General features: G+C 65.9%; 2 protein-coding genes across 2 annotated transcripts; one reads left to right on the plus strand and one right to left on the minus strand.

Moving 5' to 3' along the window:
- Window positions 1-43: 43 nt before the first annotated feature.
- Window positions 44-9,038, minus strand: MARK4 (microtubule affinity regulating kinase 4). The gene is given in 20 exon segments (XM_061444221.1): window positions 44-245; window positions 708-752; window positions 1,245-1,324; window positions 2,555-2,739; window positions 2,741-2,813; window positions 3,762-3,859; window positions 4,479-4,699; window positions 5,024-5,177; window positions 5,256-5,288; window positions 5,290-5,366; window positions 5,478-5,577; window positions 5,832-5,951; window positions 6,400-6,636; window positions 7,150-7,206; window positions 7,285-7,355; window positions 7,616-7,681; window positions 7,761-7,809; window positions 7,893-7,946; window positions 8,024-8,212; window positions 8,920-9,038. Coding segments are annotated over 20 exon segments (2,025 nt in total). The 5' UTR covers window positions 8,971-9,038; the 3' UTR covers window positions 44-180.
- A 1,411-nt stretch (window positions 9,039-10,449) lies between these two features.
- On the plus strand, window positions 10,450-16,015 carry EXOC3L2 (exocyst complex component 3 like 2). The gene is made up of 11 exons (XM_061444228.1): window positions 10,450-10,873; window positions 11,648-12,299; window positions 12,852-12,960; window positions 13,312-13,422; window positions 13,689-13,789; window positions 13,880-13,987; window positions 14,067-14,202; window positions 14,543-14,665; window positions 14,922-15,077; window positions 15,274-15,395; window positions 15,711-16,015. Exons 1-11 carry the CDS (start codon window positions 10,450-10,452, stop codon window positions 15,964-15,966), a joined length of 2,298 nt encoding a protein of 765 aa, XP_061300212.1. The 3' UTR covers window positions 15,967-16,015.
- The last annotated feature ends 502 nt before the right edge of the window (window positions 16,016-16,517 follow it).

Below are 16,517 nucleotides of genomic sequence, written 5' to 3' on the forward strand. Positions count from 1 at the left end.
GGGGTGGTCCCAGCTCCATCATGGCCCCATTGCACCACGGGGGGGCCCAGAGCCGCAGCCCCACGGGGGGTCCCGGCCCCACGGGGGGTCCCTAGAGCTGGAGGCCGGGCAGGGGCAGGCGCCGGGCGCTCGGCAGCAGCAGCAGCGGCCCCGGGGCCGGGAGGCGCCGGCCCGGCCCGGTCACAGCGCGGGGGCCTCGGGGCAGCCGGGGGGGGGCTTCCGCTTGATCCCAAGGTAGATGGCAACTGGGGGGGGCGGCAAGAGAAGGGGTATGGGAGGGGGCACCCATGGGGGGCACCCATATTGGAGTGGGCACCCAGGAATGGGATATGGGACCCATGGGGGGGCACCCAGGGGTGGGATATGGGACCCATGCGGGGGCAGCTGGGGGTGGGATATGGGACCCATGGGGGTACCCATAGGGGGGAATGAGCACCCATACACCATACAGGGGGGCGCCCAGGGGTGGGATACAGGACCCATGGGGGTGCACCCATAGGGGGCAATGAGCTCCCATGGGGGGGGCACGCGGGGGCAAAATATGGGACCCACGGGGTACCCATAGAAGGGGAATGAGCACTCATACGGGGGGGCAGGGGTGGGATATGGGACCCACTGGGGCGGGCACCCAGGGGTGGGACACAGGACCCATGGGGCGGGCACCCAGGGGTGGGACCAGCGACCCCATGGTGGGGGGCAGCACCCACCTTGTGAGCGCAGGTCCCCCGATTCTCTCAGGTTCGTCTGCGACCCTGGGGGGGAACACACGTGTTGGGAGGGGGAGGACATTTGGGGGGGGGCACGAGTGGGACCCCAAATCCCCCCCCCCCCCCGAGACCAGCAAAGGGTGGAAGGAAGAAAGAGAGAAGGGGGAGTAGCCAAGCAAGGGGGCACTGGGAGGGGGACACTGGGAGGTGCATGGGTGCCATTGGTGGCATCGGGGGTACCGCTGTCACTGGTGCCATTGGTGCCACTGTGGCACTGGGATGGGCACGGGTGCTATTGATGGCACTGGTGCCATTGGTGCCATTGTGGCACTGGGATGGGCACGGGTGCCATTGGTGATACCAGTGTCATTGGGATGGGCGCTCGTGCCATTGGTAGCACTGGGGGCACCGGTGCCATTGGTGGCACTGGTGCCAATGGTGCCATTGGTGTCATTGGTGGCACCGGTGCCATTGGTGGCATTGGTGCCACTGGTGGCACCAGTGTCAGTGGTGCCATTGGCAGCACCTGGCACTTACTGATCTTGGCTCCTGGCGTCGAGGGGGGCCCCGAGACGCAGCGGTTGGAGCTCTGGCGCTTGGAGGGGTCAAGAGTGACCCTGGAAGAGAAGAGGAGGAGCAGGAGAGGAGGAGGAGGAGGAAGAAGCAGAGGAGATGGAGATGGGAATTACAAGGAGGAGGAGGACAGGGAGGTGAGGAGGAGGAGGAGATGAGGATGGAGATGCTGCTGGTGGTGCTCTGGGCGCTGTGTTCATGGGTGCTGTGTCCAATGATGCTGTATCGATGGGTGCTGTCGTGTCTGTGGGTACTGTGTCTGTGGGTGTTGTGTCCATAGGTGCTGTGTGCCTATGGGTGCTGTCTCTATGGGCACTGTGTGTCTGTAGGTGCTGTGTCTCTATGGGTGCTTTCTCTATGGGCGCTGTCTCTATGGGCGCTACGGGTGCTGTCTATAGGCGCTGTCTCTATGGGTGCTGTGTCTCTATGGGTGCTGCTGTCCATGGGTGCTGTGTGTCCATGGGTGCTATCTCTATGGGTGCTATCCCTATGAGTGCTGTTCATGGGTGCTGTCTCTATGGGTGCTGTCCACGGGTGCTGTCTCTATGGGTGCTGTCCATGGGTGCTATCTATGGGTGCTGTCTATGGGTGCTATCTCTATGGGTGCTGTCCATAGGTGCTGTCTCTATGGGTGCTGTGTGTCCATGGGTGCTATCTCTATGGGTGCTGTCTCTATGGGTGCTGTGTGTCCATGGGTGCTACCTCTATGGGCGCTATCTCTATGGGTGCTGTCTATGGGTGCTATCCATGGGTGCTATCCATGGGTGCTATCTATGGGTGCTGTGTGTCCATGGGTGCTATCTCTATGGGTGCTGTCTCTATGGGTGCTGTGTGTCCATGGGTGCTACCTCTATGGGCGCTATCTCTATGGGTGCTGTCTATGGGTGCTATCTCTATGGGTGCTGTCCATGGGTGCTATCTATAGGTGCTGTCTCTATGGGTGCTGTGTGTCCATGGGTGCTACCTCTATGGGCGCTATCTCTATGGGTGCTGTCTATGGGTGCTATCTCTATGGGTGCTGTCCATGGGTGCTATCTATAGGTGCTGTCCTCTATGGGTGCTGTGTGTCCATGGGTGCTATCTCTATGGGTGCTGTCTCTATGGGTGCTGTGTGTCCATGGGTGCTACCTCTATGGGCGCTATCTCTATGGGTGCTGTCTATGGGTGCTATCTCTATGGGTGCTGCCCATGGGTGCTATCCATGGGTGCTATTCTATGGGTGCGGCGTCTACGGGCGCTGTTGAGGGGTGCTGCCGCGGGGGGGCGCCACTGACCTCCGGCTCAGCTTGGACGTGATCTTGCTGAGGAGGCTTCCGGGGGCGCGGGCGCGGCCGGGGGCGGGGGGGGGGGGCAGCGGCGCGGGCTCGGCGGGGGGGGGCGCCGCGGGCGCGCGCCGGTCCCGCACGTGACCGCCGTGGAACGTGCTGCGGGCGGCGGAGCCCCGCGCCAGGCGCGAGCCCCCCCCCGCGCCCCCCCCCCCCCGCCAGGCTCTGGCTCGAAGGCGACGGAGGCGGCCCCCGCCCGGGGGCGGAGCTAAAGGAGAGGGGGGGGGGGGGGGGAGGGGGGGGGTTAAATACGGCCTTGGGGGGGAGGGGGGGGCACACGGGAGGGGCACAAGGGGGTTCACAGGGGGGCTCCCGGGGGGGTTACATGGGGGGGCACAAGGGGGGGTCCCAAGGGGGGTCCCGGGGGGGTTACACGGGGGGGGTCACAAGGAGGGTCACAGGGGGGCTCCCGGGGGGGGGTTACATGGGGGGGTCACAAGGAGGGGGTCATAAGGGGGGTCCCGGGGGGGTTACACGGGGGGGGTCACAAGGGGGCTCCCGGGGGGGGTCACAAGGAGGGTCACAGGGGGGCTCTCGGGGGGGGTTACATGGGGGGTCACAAGGGGGGGGTTACACGGGGGGGGGGTCATAAGGGGGGTCCCCGGGGGGTTACATGGGGGGTCACAAGGGGGGTCACAGGGGGGGTTACAGGGGGGGTCACACGGGAGGGGTCACAAGGGGGGCTCCCGGGGGGGTTACATGGGGGTCACAAGGGGGGGGTCATAAGGGGGGTCCCGGGGGGGGGTCACAAGGGGGCTCCCGGGGGGGGGTTACATGGGGGGTCACAAGGGAGGGGTCACAAGGGGGCTCCCGGGGGGGGTTACATGGCGGGGGTCACAAGGAGGGTCACAGGGGGCTCCCGGGGTGGGGGTTACATGGGGGGTCACAAGGGAGTGGTCACAAGGGGGCTCCCGGGGGGGTTACATGGGGGGGTCACAAGGAGGGTCACAGGGGGGCTCCCGGGGCGGGGGTTACATGGGGGGGTCACAGGGGGGCTCTCGGGGGGGGGTTACATGGGGGGTCACACGGTGGGGGTGGTCACAAGGAGGGTCACAGGGGGGGCTCCCGGGGCGGGGGGTTACATGGGGGGGTCACACGGGGGGGGGGGGGGGGGGCACAAGGAGGGTCACAGGGGGGTCACACGGGGGGGCCATACCTGTTCTCTTTGCCGTTGGGCAGCAGCGGGCCCCGCTCCGGGCGCTCTGTGCACACGTAGGTGTTGCGCCGCCCCATCACGCTCGAGGGCACGTTGGGCTGCGGGGGGGGGGGGGGGGGCGCCAAGGTGTCACCCCACACACAGAGACCCCCCAGCAGCCACAGGAGCTCCCCCAGCACTCATAGATCACCCCATCACCCACAGGTTCCCCCCCATCACCCACAGGTACCCTCCAGGAGCCCCATCACCCATAGATCCCCCACCAGCACTCACAGGTGCCCCACATCACCAATAGGGTCCCCTCTATCACCCACAGGAGCCCCCAGTACCAATAGGTAACCCCCAGGACCATCCCAGCACCAATAGGTTCCCCCCATCACCCATAGGGTCCCCTCTATCACCCACAGGAGCCCCCCAGCACCAATAGGTAACCCCCAGGACCATCCCAGCACCCATAGGTTCCCCCCCATCACCCACAGGTGACCCCCAGGACCCCCACTGTCACCCACAGATCCCCTCCCATCACCAATAGACTGCCCTCCATCACTCCCCCATCACCAAAAGGCTCCCCCCCAGCCCCCATAGGTTCCCCCCCCAGCACCCATAGGTACCCCCCAGGACCCCTCCATCACCAATAGGCTTCCCTCCATCACCAATAAGCTTCCCCCCATCACCCATAGGTACCCCCCAGCACCCATAGGTGCCCGCAGCACCCACGGCGTTGCTAGTGCCGTCCTTGTGCCGTTCGGGGATCTCGGCCTTATTGGGGTTGTGGGCGCTGCTGACCATGGGGCTGGAGGGGTGGGGGGTGACCCCGCGCCCCCCCCCACCCATGGCCCCACTGCTGGCCTTGCGCCCCCCCCGCTCGTCCCGCAGCTCTGGCTCCGCTGCGCCAGGGGGGCTGCGCTTGGGGGGCAGCGGCACTGGTGAGGGGCCACCTATGGCAGGGATGAGGGGTCAGAATCCATGGGTGCCCCATAGCACCCATAGGAGCACCCCATAGAACACACCATAGCGTCCCGCATGGCGCCCCCCCAGCACCCACAGTGAAGCACCATAGCAATAGCAACGGTGCCAAATCCATAGCACCCATAGGGACACCCCAGCACGCCCCTGTGGCACCCAATAGCCCCCACAGGGACACCCTCCCCAATAGCACCCCCCACAGGTACACCAAAGTACCCCTCCCTGGGCCATAGGGACATCCATAGGACCTGCAGGAGCACCCATACACCCATAGGAGCACCCATAGGAGCACCCACAGAAGTCGCTGTGCCGCCGCTGCCGGTGGTAGGTGCCGGCGCCGCGCTGGCTCTTGCCGTGCCCGGCCCCGCTCTTGCCATTGGCCACGTCGTTGGGTGCCCGCACCCGGGCTAAGGACAAGGTGCTGCCGGTGCGGGTGTCCCCCGCCTCCACCTGCGGCAGGGACACAATGGGTCCCCATGGGTGCCAATGGGTGCCACTGGGTGCCAATGGGTGCCATTGGGTGCTCACCTCGCTTTTCCTGCCCAGCAGGAGGTAGGTGGCCCGTCACCTCGTTGTACTTCTGGGTGCTGAGGGAGTCCTTGATCTCCTCCCGCGTGTAGCCCATGCCCACCATAACCTCTGTGGGCAATGGGGGGCAATGGGGACACCCCAGGACCCACAAAGGGGGGGGTAATGGGGGGCGATGGGGACACCACAGGACCCACAACAGGGGGGGCATGGGGGTCTCACCGATGCGCTTGGTGTCCCCGAAGTCCTCCTCGGGCTCCTTGTAGGGCTTCAGCTCGTCCCCCTCATAGCCGATGTTGATCCATTTGTCCTTCATGATTTGCTGGGGGGGGGACACATGGGGATGCTCTGGGTCAGAGTCCCCCATGGCCCCATGGGAAGACCCCCCCTGAGATCCCCCTGGACCCATTGGAACTCTGCAACCCCCTTCCCCCTCCAGGACCCATTGGAAACCTCCAAACATACCCCCCCACCCAGGACCCATTGGAACCCCCCAAGCTCCCCACCCAGGACCCATTGGGACCCCCCAACCCCTCCCCCCCCAGGACCCCATAGCCCCCCCCGCTATGCCCCCACCTCGAGGGTGCAGCGCTTGGCGGGGTTCAGCACCAGGAACCGGCGCAGGATGTTCTCGCAGTCCGTGGACATGTAGAAGGGGACGCGGTACTTGCCCCGCAGCACCCGCTCCCGCAACTCCTGGGGGGCACCCATGGGTGACATGGGGTGGGGGGGCACCCATAAAGTGACATTTGGGATGGGCACCACGTGCAACGTGGCCCCGGGTGGATATGGGGTGGCTACCATCACCCCTCCATGGACACAGGGATGGACCGACATCCACCACGGCCATGGGTGGATATGGGGTGGCCACCACCTCCCCTGGACCCATAGCAACAGCATCACCACCACCTCCTCCATGGACATGGCTGTGTCGGATGCGGTCCCATCCCCATGGTACCCACCCCATCCACCATAGACATGGCTGTGTCGGATGCGGTCCCACCCCCATGGTACCCACCCCATCCACCACAGACACAGCTGTGTGGGATGCGGTCACATTCCCACGGCTCTATGGGGATGGCTCATGGTACCCACCCCATCCAATGCCCACATGGCCGCGGCCCAGCCGCATCCCAGCGCCCACCTTGAGGTTGTGGCCGTCGAAGGGAAGGGACCCGCTGACCAGGGTGTAGAGGATGACGCCCAGGCTCCAGATGTCCACCTCGGGGCCGTCGTACTTCTTGCCCTGGAAGAGCTCGGGGGCCGCGTACGGGGGGGAGCCACAGAACGTGTCCAGCTTGGAGCCCAGCCGGAACTCGTTGCTGAAGCCAAAGTCCGCGATCTTGATGTTGGCCTCGGCGTCCAGCAGCAGGTTCTCAGCCTGGGGGCACAGCAGGGGTGGGGCGGGGACACAATGGGAGGGGGGACAGGGACATCGGGATGGGGGTGAGGGGATGGGGATGATGGGGGTGATGGGGATGAGGACAGGAAGATAGGGATGGGGATGATGGGGACAGGAGAATGGGGATGGGCATGATGGGGATGAGGACAGGAAGATAGGGATGAGGATGATGGGGACAGGAAGATAAGGATGGGGACAATGGGGATGGGGATGATGGGGATGGGGACAGGAAGACAGGGATGAAGATGGTGAAGGCCATGCGGATGGGTTCTATGATGGGGATGAGGACAGGAGGATGGGGATGGTGAAGGGGGTGGTGAAGGGGATGGGAATGGTGAAGGGGATGGGGATGGTGAAGGGGATGAGGATGAGCTCTATGATTCTATGATGGAGACAAGGACACCACAGTGAGGACAATGGGATGGGGACACAGTGGGGAGAGAATGGGATGGAGATGGGGACAGGGACACCAGGAAAGGTCCGGGCTCCCACCTTCAGGTCCCTGTGGACAATGTTCTTCTGGTGGCAGTAGTGCACGGCTGAGACGATCTGGGGGGGACAAGGGGGTGTCAGTGGGGAGGTGGCACCCATGTCCCCACCATCGTGTCCCCATGGTGCCCCCCCGACCTGTCTGAACTTGGCTCTCGCCTCCTTCTCCTTCATCCTCCCATGGGACACGAGGTAGTCAAACACTTCACCTGCAGGGACACCCATGGGTGCTGCGGCCCTCCTGACCCCCCATGGGTGCTGGGTGCCCCCAGCAAAGGTGGCCATTGCCCCTCATTAGACCCCCCTCCAGCTCCCCCCCAGCACCCTAGGGTGCCCCCAGGGACCAATGCGGGGGGGCCAGCACGCATAGAAGGGGGTCCAGCACCCATTGAAGGGGGTCCAGACCCATAGTAGAGGGTCCGGCACCCACTGAAGGGGGGACCAGCACCCACTGGGGGGGGTTTCTCACCAGCGCTGGCATATTCCATCACCAGGTACAGCGTCTTCTCTGTCTCAATGACCTCAAACAGCTTCACTATGGGGTGGAGGGGGGGAAAACCATCAGCACCCATGGGTGCCCCCCACCCATGGGTGCCCCCCCAACCCCAACTCACCAATGTTGGGGTGGTTCAGCCCCTTCATGATACGAACTTCCCGAAAGAGCTATAATGGGGTGGGGGGGTGGGGTTAAATGTGTTACTGAGGGGGGGACACCAAGCCCCCCCACCATGGGTGCCCCCCCCCACCTTCTGCAGGCTGGTGGGGTTCAGCTGGGTCTTGTCGATGATTTTAATGGCCACCTGTGGAGAAAGGGGGGGGGAAATGATGAGGGGAGGATGACCCCCAACACCCGCCCCCCCCATGGCTCCATTCCCACCTCCCTGCCGGTCAGGATGTGCCGCGCCAGCTTCACTTTGGCGAAGTTGCCCTTGCCGATGGTGCGGAGGAGCCGGTAATTCCCGACGTGGGGCTGCTCCTCCGGGCACGCCGCGATGGAATTGCGGCAGCGGGCGCCGAGCGAGCGGCTGGACCAGCCCGAGCCCTTCTCCGAGCGGCTGCTGCCGAGCTAAGGGGAAGGGGGGGGGGGGGGGGGGGGAGCCCGAATGGAACCGTCCAAACCCCCCCCTCCCCATCACCATCACCACCACCTCTCAGTGACCCGGATCACACACACACACACCCCCCCTCAACTGACCCGCGGTTTGGGATCCATCCGGTCCAACCGGCTCCGGAGCCGCGTCCCGGCAGAGCCCGAGGGTATCCGGATACCCGGGACCACCCCCCCGCCCAAAGAGCCGGTCTCGACCCCTCCCAAGGGTATCCGGATACCCGGGGACTCCCCCCCACAAAGAGCCGGTCCCGACCCCTCCCAGTACCTCCGGACGCCTCCCGGTGGCCCCCCCTTTATAAACCAACCCCTCCCGGTGCCCACCCCGTTATAAACCGATCCCCCCCCCCCCCCCCCCCAGTGCCCCCAGCCCCTCCCGGTACCGATCAAGGCCCTCCCCTGGAATAAACCAACGCCCCCCCCCGGTACGGACCCACCCCTCCCGGTACCCCCGCTGTAAACCGCTCCCTCCCAGTACCCACCCCAGAATAAACCGAACCCTTCCGGTACCGACCGAGCCCCTCCCGGTGCCCCCCCTTTCCCCGGTATAAACCGAGCCCTCCCCGTGCCCCCGGTTCATCGTTCCGGTACCAACCGCCCCCCCCCGGCTCGGTACCGACCGGGCCCCTCCCGGTGCCCCCCTCCGGTGCCGGCCCTGCCCTCACCGCGTCCGGGTTCCGCTCGTTCCCCGCCGCCAGCGCCGACCGCGAGGACATCGTGACCGGCGGGGCCGGGCCGGGCCGGGCCGGGCCCTCAGCGGGCGGCGGCGGCCATGGGCCGCACCGGAACCGGAACCGGTGGTGGGCGGGGCCTAACGGCGCGCTGGCCACGCCCCTTAAAGCAGCAGCGCTTTCATAGGCGTGCTCGCCCCGCCCACCAGGCGCTGAGAGCCAATCACAACGCAAAGCCGACGCTTCCTATTGGATGAGCCCAAGCATGGAGACAGCCCGTCCCGCCCCTCCACTAGGGGGCGGGGTCAGTGGCAAAGCGTCTTTTCCATTGGTTGATGCGCTGGCTAATCGGAGGCGGGAGGAGAGAAGGAGGCGGGACTTAACCCCCGAGAGGCCGGGGCCGAGGTCCCCCGGGTCCTAGTGCCGCCGGTCGGGTCCCGCCCTTGGGCGCGGGGGGTCCCCTTTTGCCCCCGGCTCCTTCCATTCAACGTGAGGGGTCCCCGGGGGTTCCGTCCCGCCCCGGGGCGCGGCGCGTCCCTTGTGCCCCTATGGATAACACCGGAGGGGGTCCCCCCTGTGTCACTGGGGTCCCCTCGCCCTGATCCATGGGGTCCACAGCGCTCCTAGGGCCCCATCTGCGGGGCTCATGGGGTCCCCGGTGCCACCAAGGTCCCATCCCAGAGGCACCGGTGGCCCCCCCAAGACACGGCGTGGAACGGGGTCCCCTGCGCCCCCATTGTCTGCTCCCTGCGGCATTTGGGGTCCCCCCGCGCCCCTGTCCCCCAGGTCCCCTCTGTGCCCCCGGTGCCATCCGCCCCCCCGTGTGTCCCCCCCTCGTGTCCCCCCCGTCCCCGGTGACCCAGCGGAACCGGGACTGACCCTGCCCCGGCCATGGGCGGCCGCTTCCTCAGGAAACCCCTGGCCACCGTCACCGGGGTCACCAGCGCGGCACCAGTGTCACCAGCGCGGCACCAGTGTCACCAGCACCATCGCACCAGTATCACCAGCACCATTGCATTGGTGTCACCAGCACCGGCGTCACCAGTACCATCGCACTGGTATCATCAGCACCATCACACCAGTGTCACCAACACCATCGCAGCAGCAGCTGTGTCACCAGCACCATTGAACCAGTATCACCAGCACCATCGCACCGGGGTCACCAGCACCATCGCACCGGGGTCACCAGCACCATCGCACCGGGGTCACCAGCACCATCACATCGGTGTCACCAGCACCATTGAACCACTGTCAGCAGCACCATTGCACCAGCACCGGTATCACCAGGACCGGTATCACCAGCACCATTGAACCGGTATCACCAGCACCACTGAACCGGTGTCACCAGCACCACTGAACCGGTATCACCAGCACAGCACCAGCACCGGGGTACGTGTGCAGGGGCCGCGGGGCTTTGCACCCATGGGGCGGGCAAGGGGCGCTACTGCCCCGCTCTGGGGTCCCGGTTCCACTCCCCCCGGTTGCCTCCCGGTACCAGCCCGGTCCCATTCCCCTCCCAAGGCGATGCCGCTGCTGAGGAAGCCTCCCCGGGAGGACGACCCCGAGCCCGGAGACCCGTTCGCGGCCAGCCCCGAGAGCCGGTTCCGACGCCGCGCCACGCTCGAGCTGCTCGTGGGGCTCGGCCCCTTCGGGCGCTCCCGGCGCGGACCCCCCCCGGGACCGGGACCTGGACCGGGGCCGGGGCCGGGGCCCGTCGGCGATGCCCGAGCCCGGCGCCGCTCCGAGGACCTGGGCCGGCGGCGCCGCAAGGAGGAGCCCAGCGGCACCAAGCGGGGGTCCTGGCTGCGGCTCCCGGTGCCCACCCCGTGGGGCCAGCGAGGGGCCGGCGTGGACGGGGCGGGAGCAGGAGATGGGGACGGAGCCGGGCAGGGAACGGACGGGAGAGGCAAGGACAAGGAGAAGGAAAAGGAGAAGGAGCCGCTGTCGGGTGAGGGAAGGGGATGGGGATGGGGAAGAGGGGAGGAGATGTGGGGATGGGGATGGGGACGGGTGGGCAGGGGGGATGTGGGGATGGGGACAAGGGGAGGGGATGTGGGACATGGGGATGGAGGCACGGGGATGGGGGTGGGTGGGCAGGAGGACAGGAGGGATGTGGGGATGGGGATATGGAGATGGGGATGGGACTTGGGAATGGGGACAAAGGGATGGGGATGTGGGGACATTACAGGGACATGGGAATGGGAACGTGTGGACATGAGGACATGAGGGATGTTGGGATGGGGAAATGGGACATGGGCGCATGGGGAAGTGGGAATGGAACATGGGGATGGGATGTGGGATATGGGATATGGGAATGGAGACATGAGGATGGGGAAGTGTGAGGATGGGACATGGGAGTGGAGATGGAGATGGGGATGGGACATGGGGATACGGGACTTGAGAATGGGGACAAAGGGATGGGGATGTGGGGACATCACAGGGACATGGGGAAATGGGAATGGGGATGTTTGGGCATGAGGACACAAGCAATGTGGGTATGGGACATGGGGAGGTGGGAATGGGACATGGGGATGGGGACGTGGAGATGGGGACTTGGGTATAGGGACAACGGGATGGGGATGTGTGAACACCACAGGGCCATGGGGCTGGGGCCATGAGACACGGGGCTGGTGGCGCAAGGACGCCGGGATGCGGGGCCATGGGGCCACGGTGTGGGGCACAGCTCGGGTCCAGCACCGCTGCGTCCCGTCCTGTTCCCCAGTGCTGGAGATCCTGGAGCTGATCCAGCGGCGGGAGCTGGTGGCGGCTGATGAGCAAATCATCGCCCTGGAGGCCGAGTGCGCGGCCCCATCCTCATCCTCATCCCCACCCTCATCCCCATCCCCATCCGCACCGCCCCCGGGCCGCCAGGCGCGGGACGTGGCCCTGCTGTACCGGGCGCTGCTGGCGCAGCTCTGGGCCGTGCTGGCCGAGGCCGTGGCCGCCGCTCGCCCTTTGCCGTTGCTGCGCTCCGTTATCCGGGTCCTGCAGCAGGAGGAAGCCGCGGATCAGCGCCTGGGACCCGGCGGAGCGGGGCGGCCCCGGCGGCTGCGGCAGCGCTGGCAGGAGGCGGCAGCGAGGGCGGCCGGGGAGCGCCTGGCGCAGGCGGCGCCGCCCGGGGCTGGGACCGGGACCGGGACCGGGACCGCGCTCGGAGCGGAGCTGGCGGCGCTGGCGGAGCGGGTGCTGCGGGACCTGAGCTCCGTGCGCGCTCACGTGGCCCCCGCGTTCCCGGCAGCCTACGAGGCCGCCGCCGTGTACGCGCGCGGGTACCACCGGGCCCTGGCGCAGCGGCTCGGGGCCGCGGCTCAGCGGGCGCTCGGAGTCACGGAGCTCTACGTGCTCCTGGAGTGGAACAGCGGCGCCTACCCCCGGTGAGGGACCCCATAGCACTGACCCCATAGGGACCCCATAGCACAAGGGACCCCATAGAGACCCCATAACACTGACCCCTATAGAAAACCCAGAGCACTGACCCCTATAGGGACCCCATAACACTGACCCCTATAGGGAGCCCATAACACTGATCCCTATAGGGATCCCATACCAGTGTCCCCTATAGAGACCCCATAGCAGACACACCTATAGCACAGAGACCCCCATAGCACTGAGACCCCTATAGTGGCCTCTACCCCTGGTGAGAGCCTCCATAGCACTGAGACTCCCATAGGACCCTAATGACTGCCCCAATGGCACCCCAATAGGACCCTAATGACCACCCCAATAGGACCTCAATGACTAATGTCACCCTAATGGGACCCCAATAGGACCCCAACAGGACCACAGTAGGACCCTAATGACCACTCCAATGGCACCCAGATGTCACTCCAATGGCACCCAGATGTCACCCCAATAGAACCCCAATAGAACCCCAATGACCCCCCCATGACCCCCCCAATGACCCCCCATATCCCCCCCTTCCATAGGGAGGTGCTGGGGAATCCTGAGGTGGGGCCTCTGCTACAGGGACTGGGGCCCCCTCTGCCCCCTGAGACCCAGCGCAGCCTCGAGAGCAGCTGCATCAGCGCCGTCAAGGTGGGACCCAGCTCCGGTGGCACCGGGGCAGGCACCGGGGCAGCTGCAGTGTCCCCATTGCCGGTGCCCCATTGCCGGTATCCCCATTGCCGGTGCCCCATTGCCAGTGCCCCATTGCCAGTGTCCCATTGCCAGTGTCCCCATTGATGGTGCCCCATTGATGGTGCCGCATTGCCGGTGCCCCATTGCCAGTATCCTCATTGCCGATGTCCCCTTTGCCAGTGCCCCATTGTCAGTGTCCCCATTGCCAGTTATTCCCATTGCTGGTATCCCCATTGCCGGTCCCCCATTGCTGGTGCCCCATTGCCATTGCCCCATTGCCATTGCCCCATTGCTGGTGTCCATGGGCAGGCGAAGGTGGAGGCAGCGCTGGCCCAGGAGCTGCAGCTCAGCGAGGACTCGTGGGCCGAGGAGGTCACTAGCCAGGAGCTGCAGGAAGGGCTGGCCACGCGCGTCACCGGGGTATGGGCACCCATGGGGCACCCATGGGCCCCACTGCACCGCATGGTGGTGATGGGTGGTTGGGGACCCCATAGGGACCTCATGGTGGTGGGTGGTGAGGACCCTATGGTGATGGTGATGGGTGGTTGGGGACCCCAGGGGGAGCCCATGGTGGTGGGTGGTGAGGACCCTATGGTGATGGGTGGATGGGGGCCCAATAGGGACCCTATGGTGATGGTGATGGGTGGTTGGGACCCCATGGGGATGTGGTCGCCGTGTCCCCACAGCTGCTGCGGGCGCATGTGGATCGAGCCCCCCAGATCACCCCCGAGTTCGGCAGGGAGATGGCGCAGAGTCTGCTGGGCGTGCTGGTGACCTTCCTGCATAGGTGGGACATGGGGACAGGGTCCCCATTGCATTGGGTGCCCATTGCATTGGGTCCCATAGCACCCATGGGTGACCCATGCGGGTGCTTCAGCTTCCAGCGGAAGGTGGAGCGGTTCCTGGAGGCACCCAATGACCCGTGCCCACCCGACGGCACCGCCGGCCGCGCCATCGCCTTGGTCAACTGCTGCCCCACGTTCAGGTGAGGCCGCCCCATGGCCATGGGGGTGCTGGGGGGTGGGGGGTCAACGTCCCACAGCACCCATTGACCCCCCCCCCAGGAGCTTCGCCGAGCGCCTGGCACAGTTCGGGCACCCTGAGGGCGAGGAGCTGCGGCGCCAGGCCCAGGGCGCCCTGGACAAGGTGACCCGGAGCTGCAACCACGTCCTCACCCAGCGCCTCTTCGAGGACCTCAAGGTGCTGGGAGGGGATGGGTGGGAGGTGGAGAGCAATGGGTGCCCAGCGATGGGTGTTGAGCTGGGTGATGCCCATGGGTGCAATGCTCATGGTACCCCTTGATGGGTGTTGAGTTGGGTGATGCCCATGGGTGCGATGCTCATGGTGCACATTGATGGGTGTTGAGCTGGGTGATGCCCATGAGTACAATGCTTATGGTGCCCATTGATGGGTGTTGAGTTGGGTGATCCCCATCGGTGCAGTGCTCATGGTGCCCATTTGTTGGTGCCCATCATGGCACCCACCCATTGGGTGCTCCCTGGGTGCCACCCTTGGGTGCCAGCCCCTCTCCCCTCCCCAGCCCTACTTCAACAAGCTGATGAAGCGCAAGTGGCTGACGAGCTCGGACGCCTTCGACTCCATCGTGATGCTCATCACCAGCTTCTCTCAGAAGCTTCGCCTGCTCCACCCTGAGCCCTACCAGGTGAGTGCTGGGTCTTCGGGTGACACCCATGGGTGCCGCACTCATGTTTTCCAATCATTGGGCGCTGGCTGGGACGATGCCCATGGGTGCCATGCTCACGGTGCCCATCCATTGGGTGCTGGTTTGGATGACATCCATGGGTGCCGCACTCATGGTGACCAGTCATTGGGTGCTGGTTCGAATGACGCTCATGGGTGCCACGCTCATGATGCCCATCCACTGGTGACGCTGGTGACACCCATGGGTGCTGCTGCAGGTGTTGGTGAGCGACCTGCACCGCCGGGTGCTGCTGGCGTACGTGCGGCCACTGCTGTCGGGGCGCGTGGTCTGCACCTCGGCCAAGGCCCGTGCCCGCGTGGCCGCACGCCTCAGCGACGAGGCCAGGCAGCTCCGTGAGCTCTTCACCCGCCTGGTAAGGCCCAGAAAGCCCCTTTGAATGCCCTTTGGGTGCTCCTTTGGGTGCTGTTTGGGTGCTCTTTTGGCTGCCTTTTGTGTGCTATTTGGTTGCCCTTTGGGTGCTCCTTCGGATGCCCCTATGGGTGCTCTGTGGGTGCCCCTTTGGGTGCTCCCATCAGAGGAGCCCATCACCAAGCCCTGGCCGCCGGCAGGACTCGGCGTCACCGTGGCTGGACTCGGTGGTGCCGCGGCTGCGGGAGCTGCTGGTGCTGGAGGACACGGCCGCACTGCAGATGGAGGTCGGGGTCCTGGCAAGAGACTTCCCTGATGTCCGGTGAGTGATGGAGCCCATTGGGACATCCTCATCTCCATTGGTGTGGGGTTGGTGCCATCAGTACTCATTGGCACCCACTGGTACCTGCTGGTGCCCATTGGTGCCATTGGTACCCATTGATGCCATTGGTGCCCACTGGTATCCATTGGTGCCATTGGTACCCATGGGTGCCCATTGATACCCATTGGTACCCATTGGTTCCCACTGGTGCCATTGGTTGCTACTGATGCCCATTGGGACTCATGGGTGCATTTGGTGCCCATTGTTACCCATTGGTTGCCATTGATGCCCATTGACCCCCCTGGTGACCCACAGGCGGGAGCACGTGGCGGCGGTGCTGGACGCGCGGGGGCTGCGGAGCCCCTCAGCCCGACACGAGATCCTGGGGGTGCTGCGGGACCTGGAGCGGGGGGGGGCTGTGGCCCCGGCCCTGATGGCACCGGCGTCGCCATCGCGGCACCGCGCGTTCTTCGCCGAGCTGCCGGTGCCCGGCGCCGGGCGCTGTTTGCCCTTCCAGCTCCCGCGCCTCGCGCCCATGGCCCGGCTGCGCCGACGGCGCCCGCGCCTCTGAGGCAGCTCCGATGGGTGCGCATCGACAGCTGCCGGCACCGCCGCATCCCCATCCCATCCATCCCATCCCCATCCCATCCCCATCCCACCCATCCCATCCCCACCCGGCTCCCTCCGCACCCCCAGCACCACGCAGGATGCGGCTCCTCGCACAAGGAAGGAAGCGGCCGCGCGCCAACGCTGGACCGGGAATCCACCCGCTCCCACTTCCCGGCATCCCGGGGGGGTAGGGGGGGGAACATGGACCCGGACCCAGATCCCGACCCCAACCGGCGCAGGGACCCCACGGCTCCACCACCGCATCCCTTGGCCGCCATCGGTGCCATGAGCTGGTGCCAGGTCTCAGCCCGGTCCTGGATGGGGTGGGGGGGGGCAGTTTTCCAGCCTCTTCCATTCCCAAAATAGGCTTGTGCCGGATCCGGCTCCCGCCAGGAAGCAGCGAGGGCTATAAATAACGGGTCAGGGTCGTGGGGACGGAAGCGGACGCGCCGGGCGGGAATGTCGGGAAGGGATGGGGGGACCTTGGGGGGGGACACACGCAGGGGTGCAAAT

The sequence above is a fragment of the Pezoporus flaviventris genome, unplaced genomic scaffold, assembly GCF_033815535.1.
Source record: "Pezoporus flaviventris isolate CSIRO_AGI_PZ_B2104156 unplaced genomic scaffold, CSIRO_AGI_Pfla_v1 ptg000732l, whole genome shotgun sequence".
In the NCBI taxonomy this organism is placed as follows: domain Eukaryota; kingdom Metazoa; phylum Chordata; class Aves; order Psittaciformes; family Psittacidae; genus Pezoporus; species Pezoporus flaviventris.

What these genes read in the sequence shown, in the direction of transcription:
- EXOC3L2 (XM_061444228.1), top strand. Translation starts at nt 10,450, where the DNA reads ATGCCGCTGCTGAGGAAGCCTCCCCGGGAGGACGACCCCGAGCCCGGA. An exon ending in GCTGCATCAGCGCCGTCAAG is followed by an intron (nt 12,961 to 13,311) that starts GTGGGACCCAGC and finishes GTCCATGGGCAG; the next exon opens with GCGAAGGTGGAGGCAGCGCT. An exon ending in TCCACCCTGAGCCCTACCAG is followed by an intron (nt 14,666 to 14,921) that starts GTGAGTGCTGGG and finishes GTGCTGCTGCAG; the next exon opens with GTGTTGGTGAGCGACCTGCA.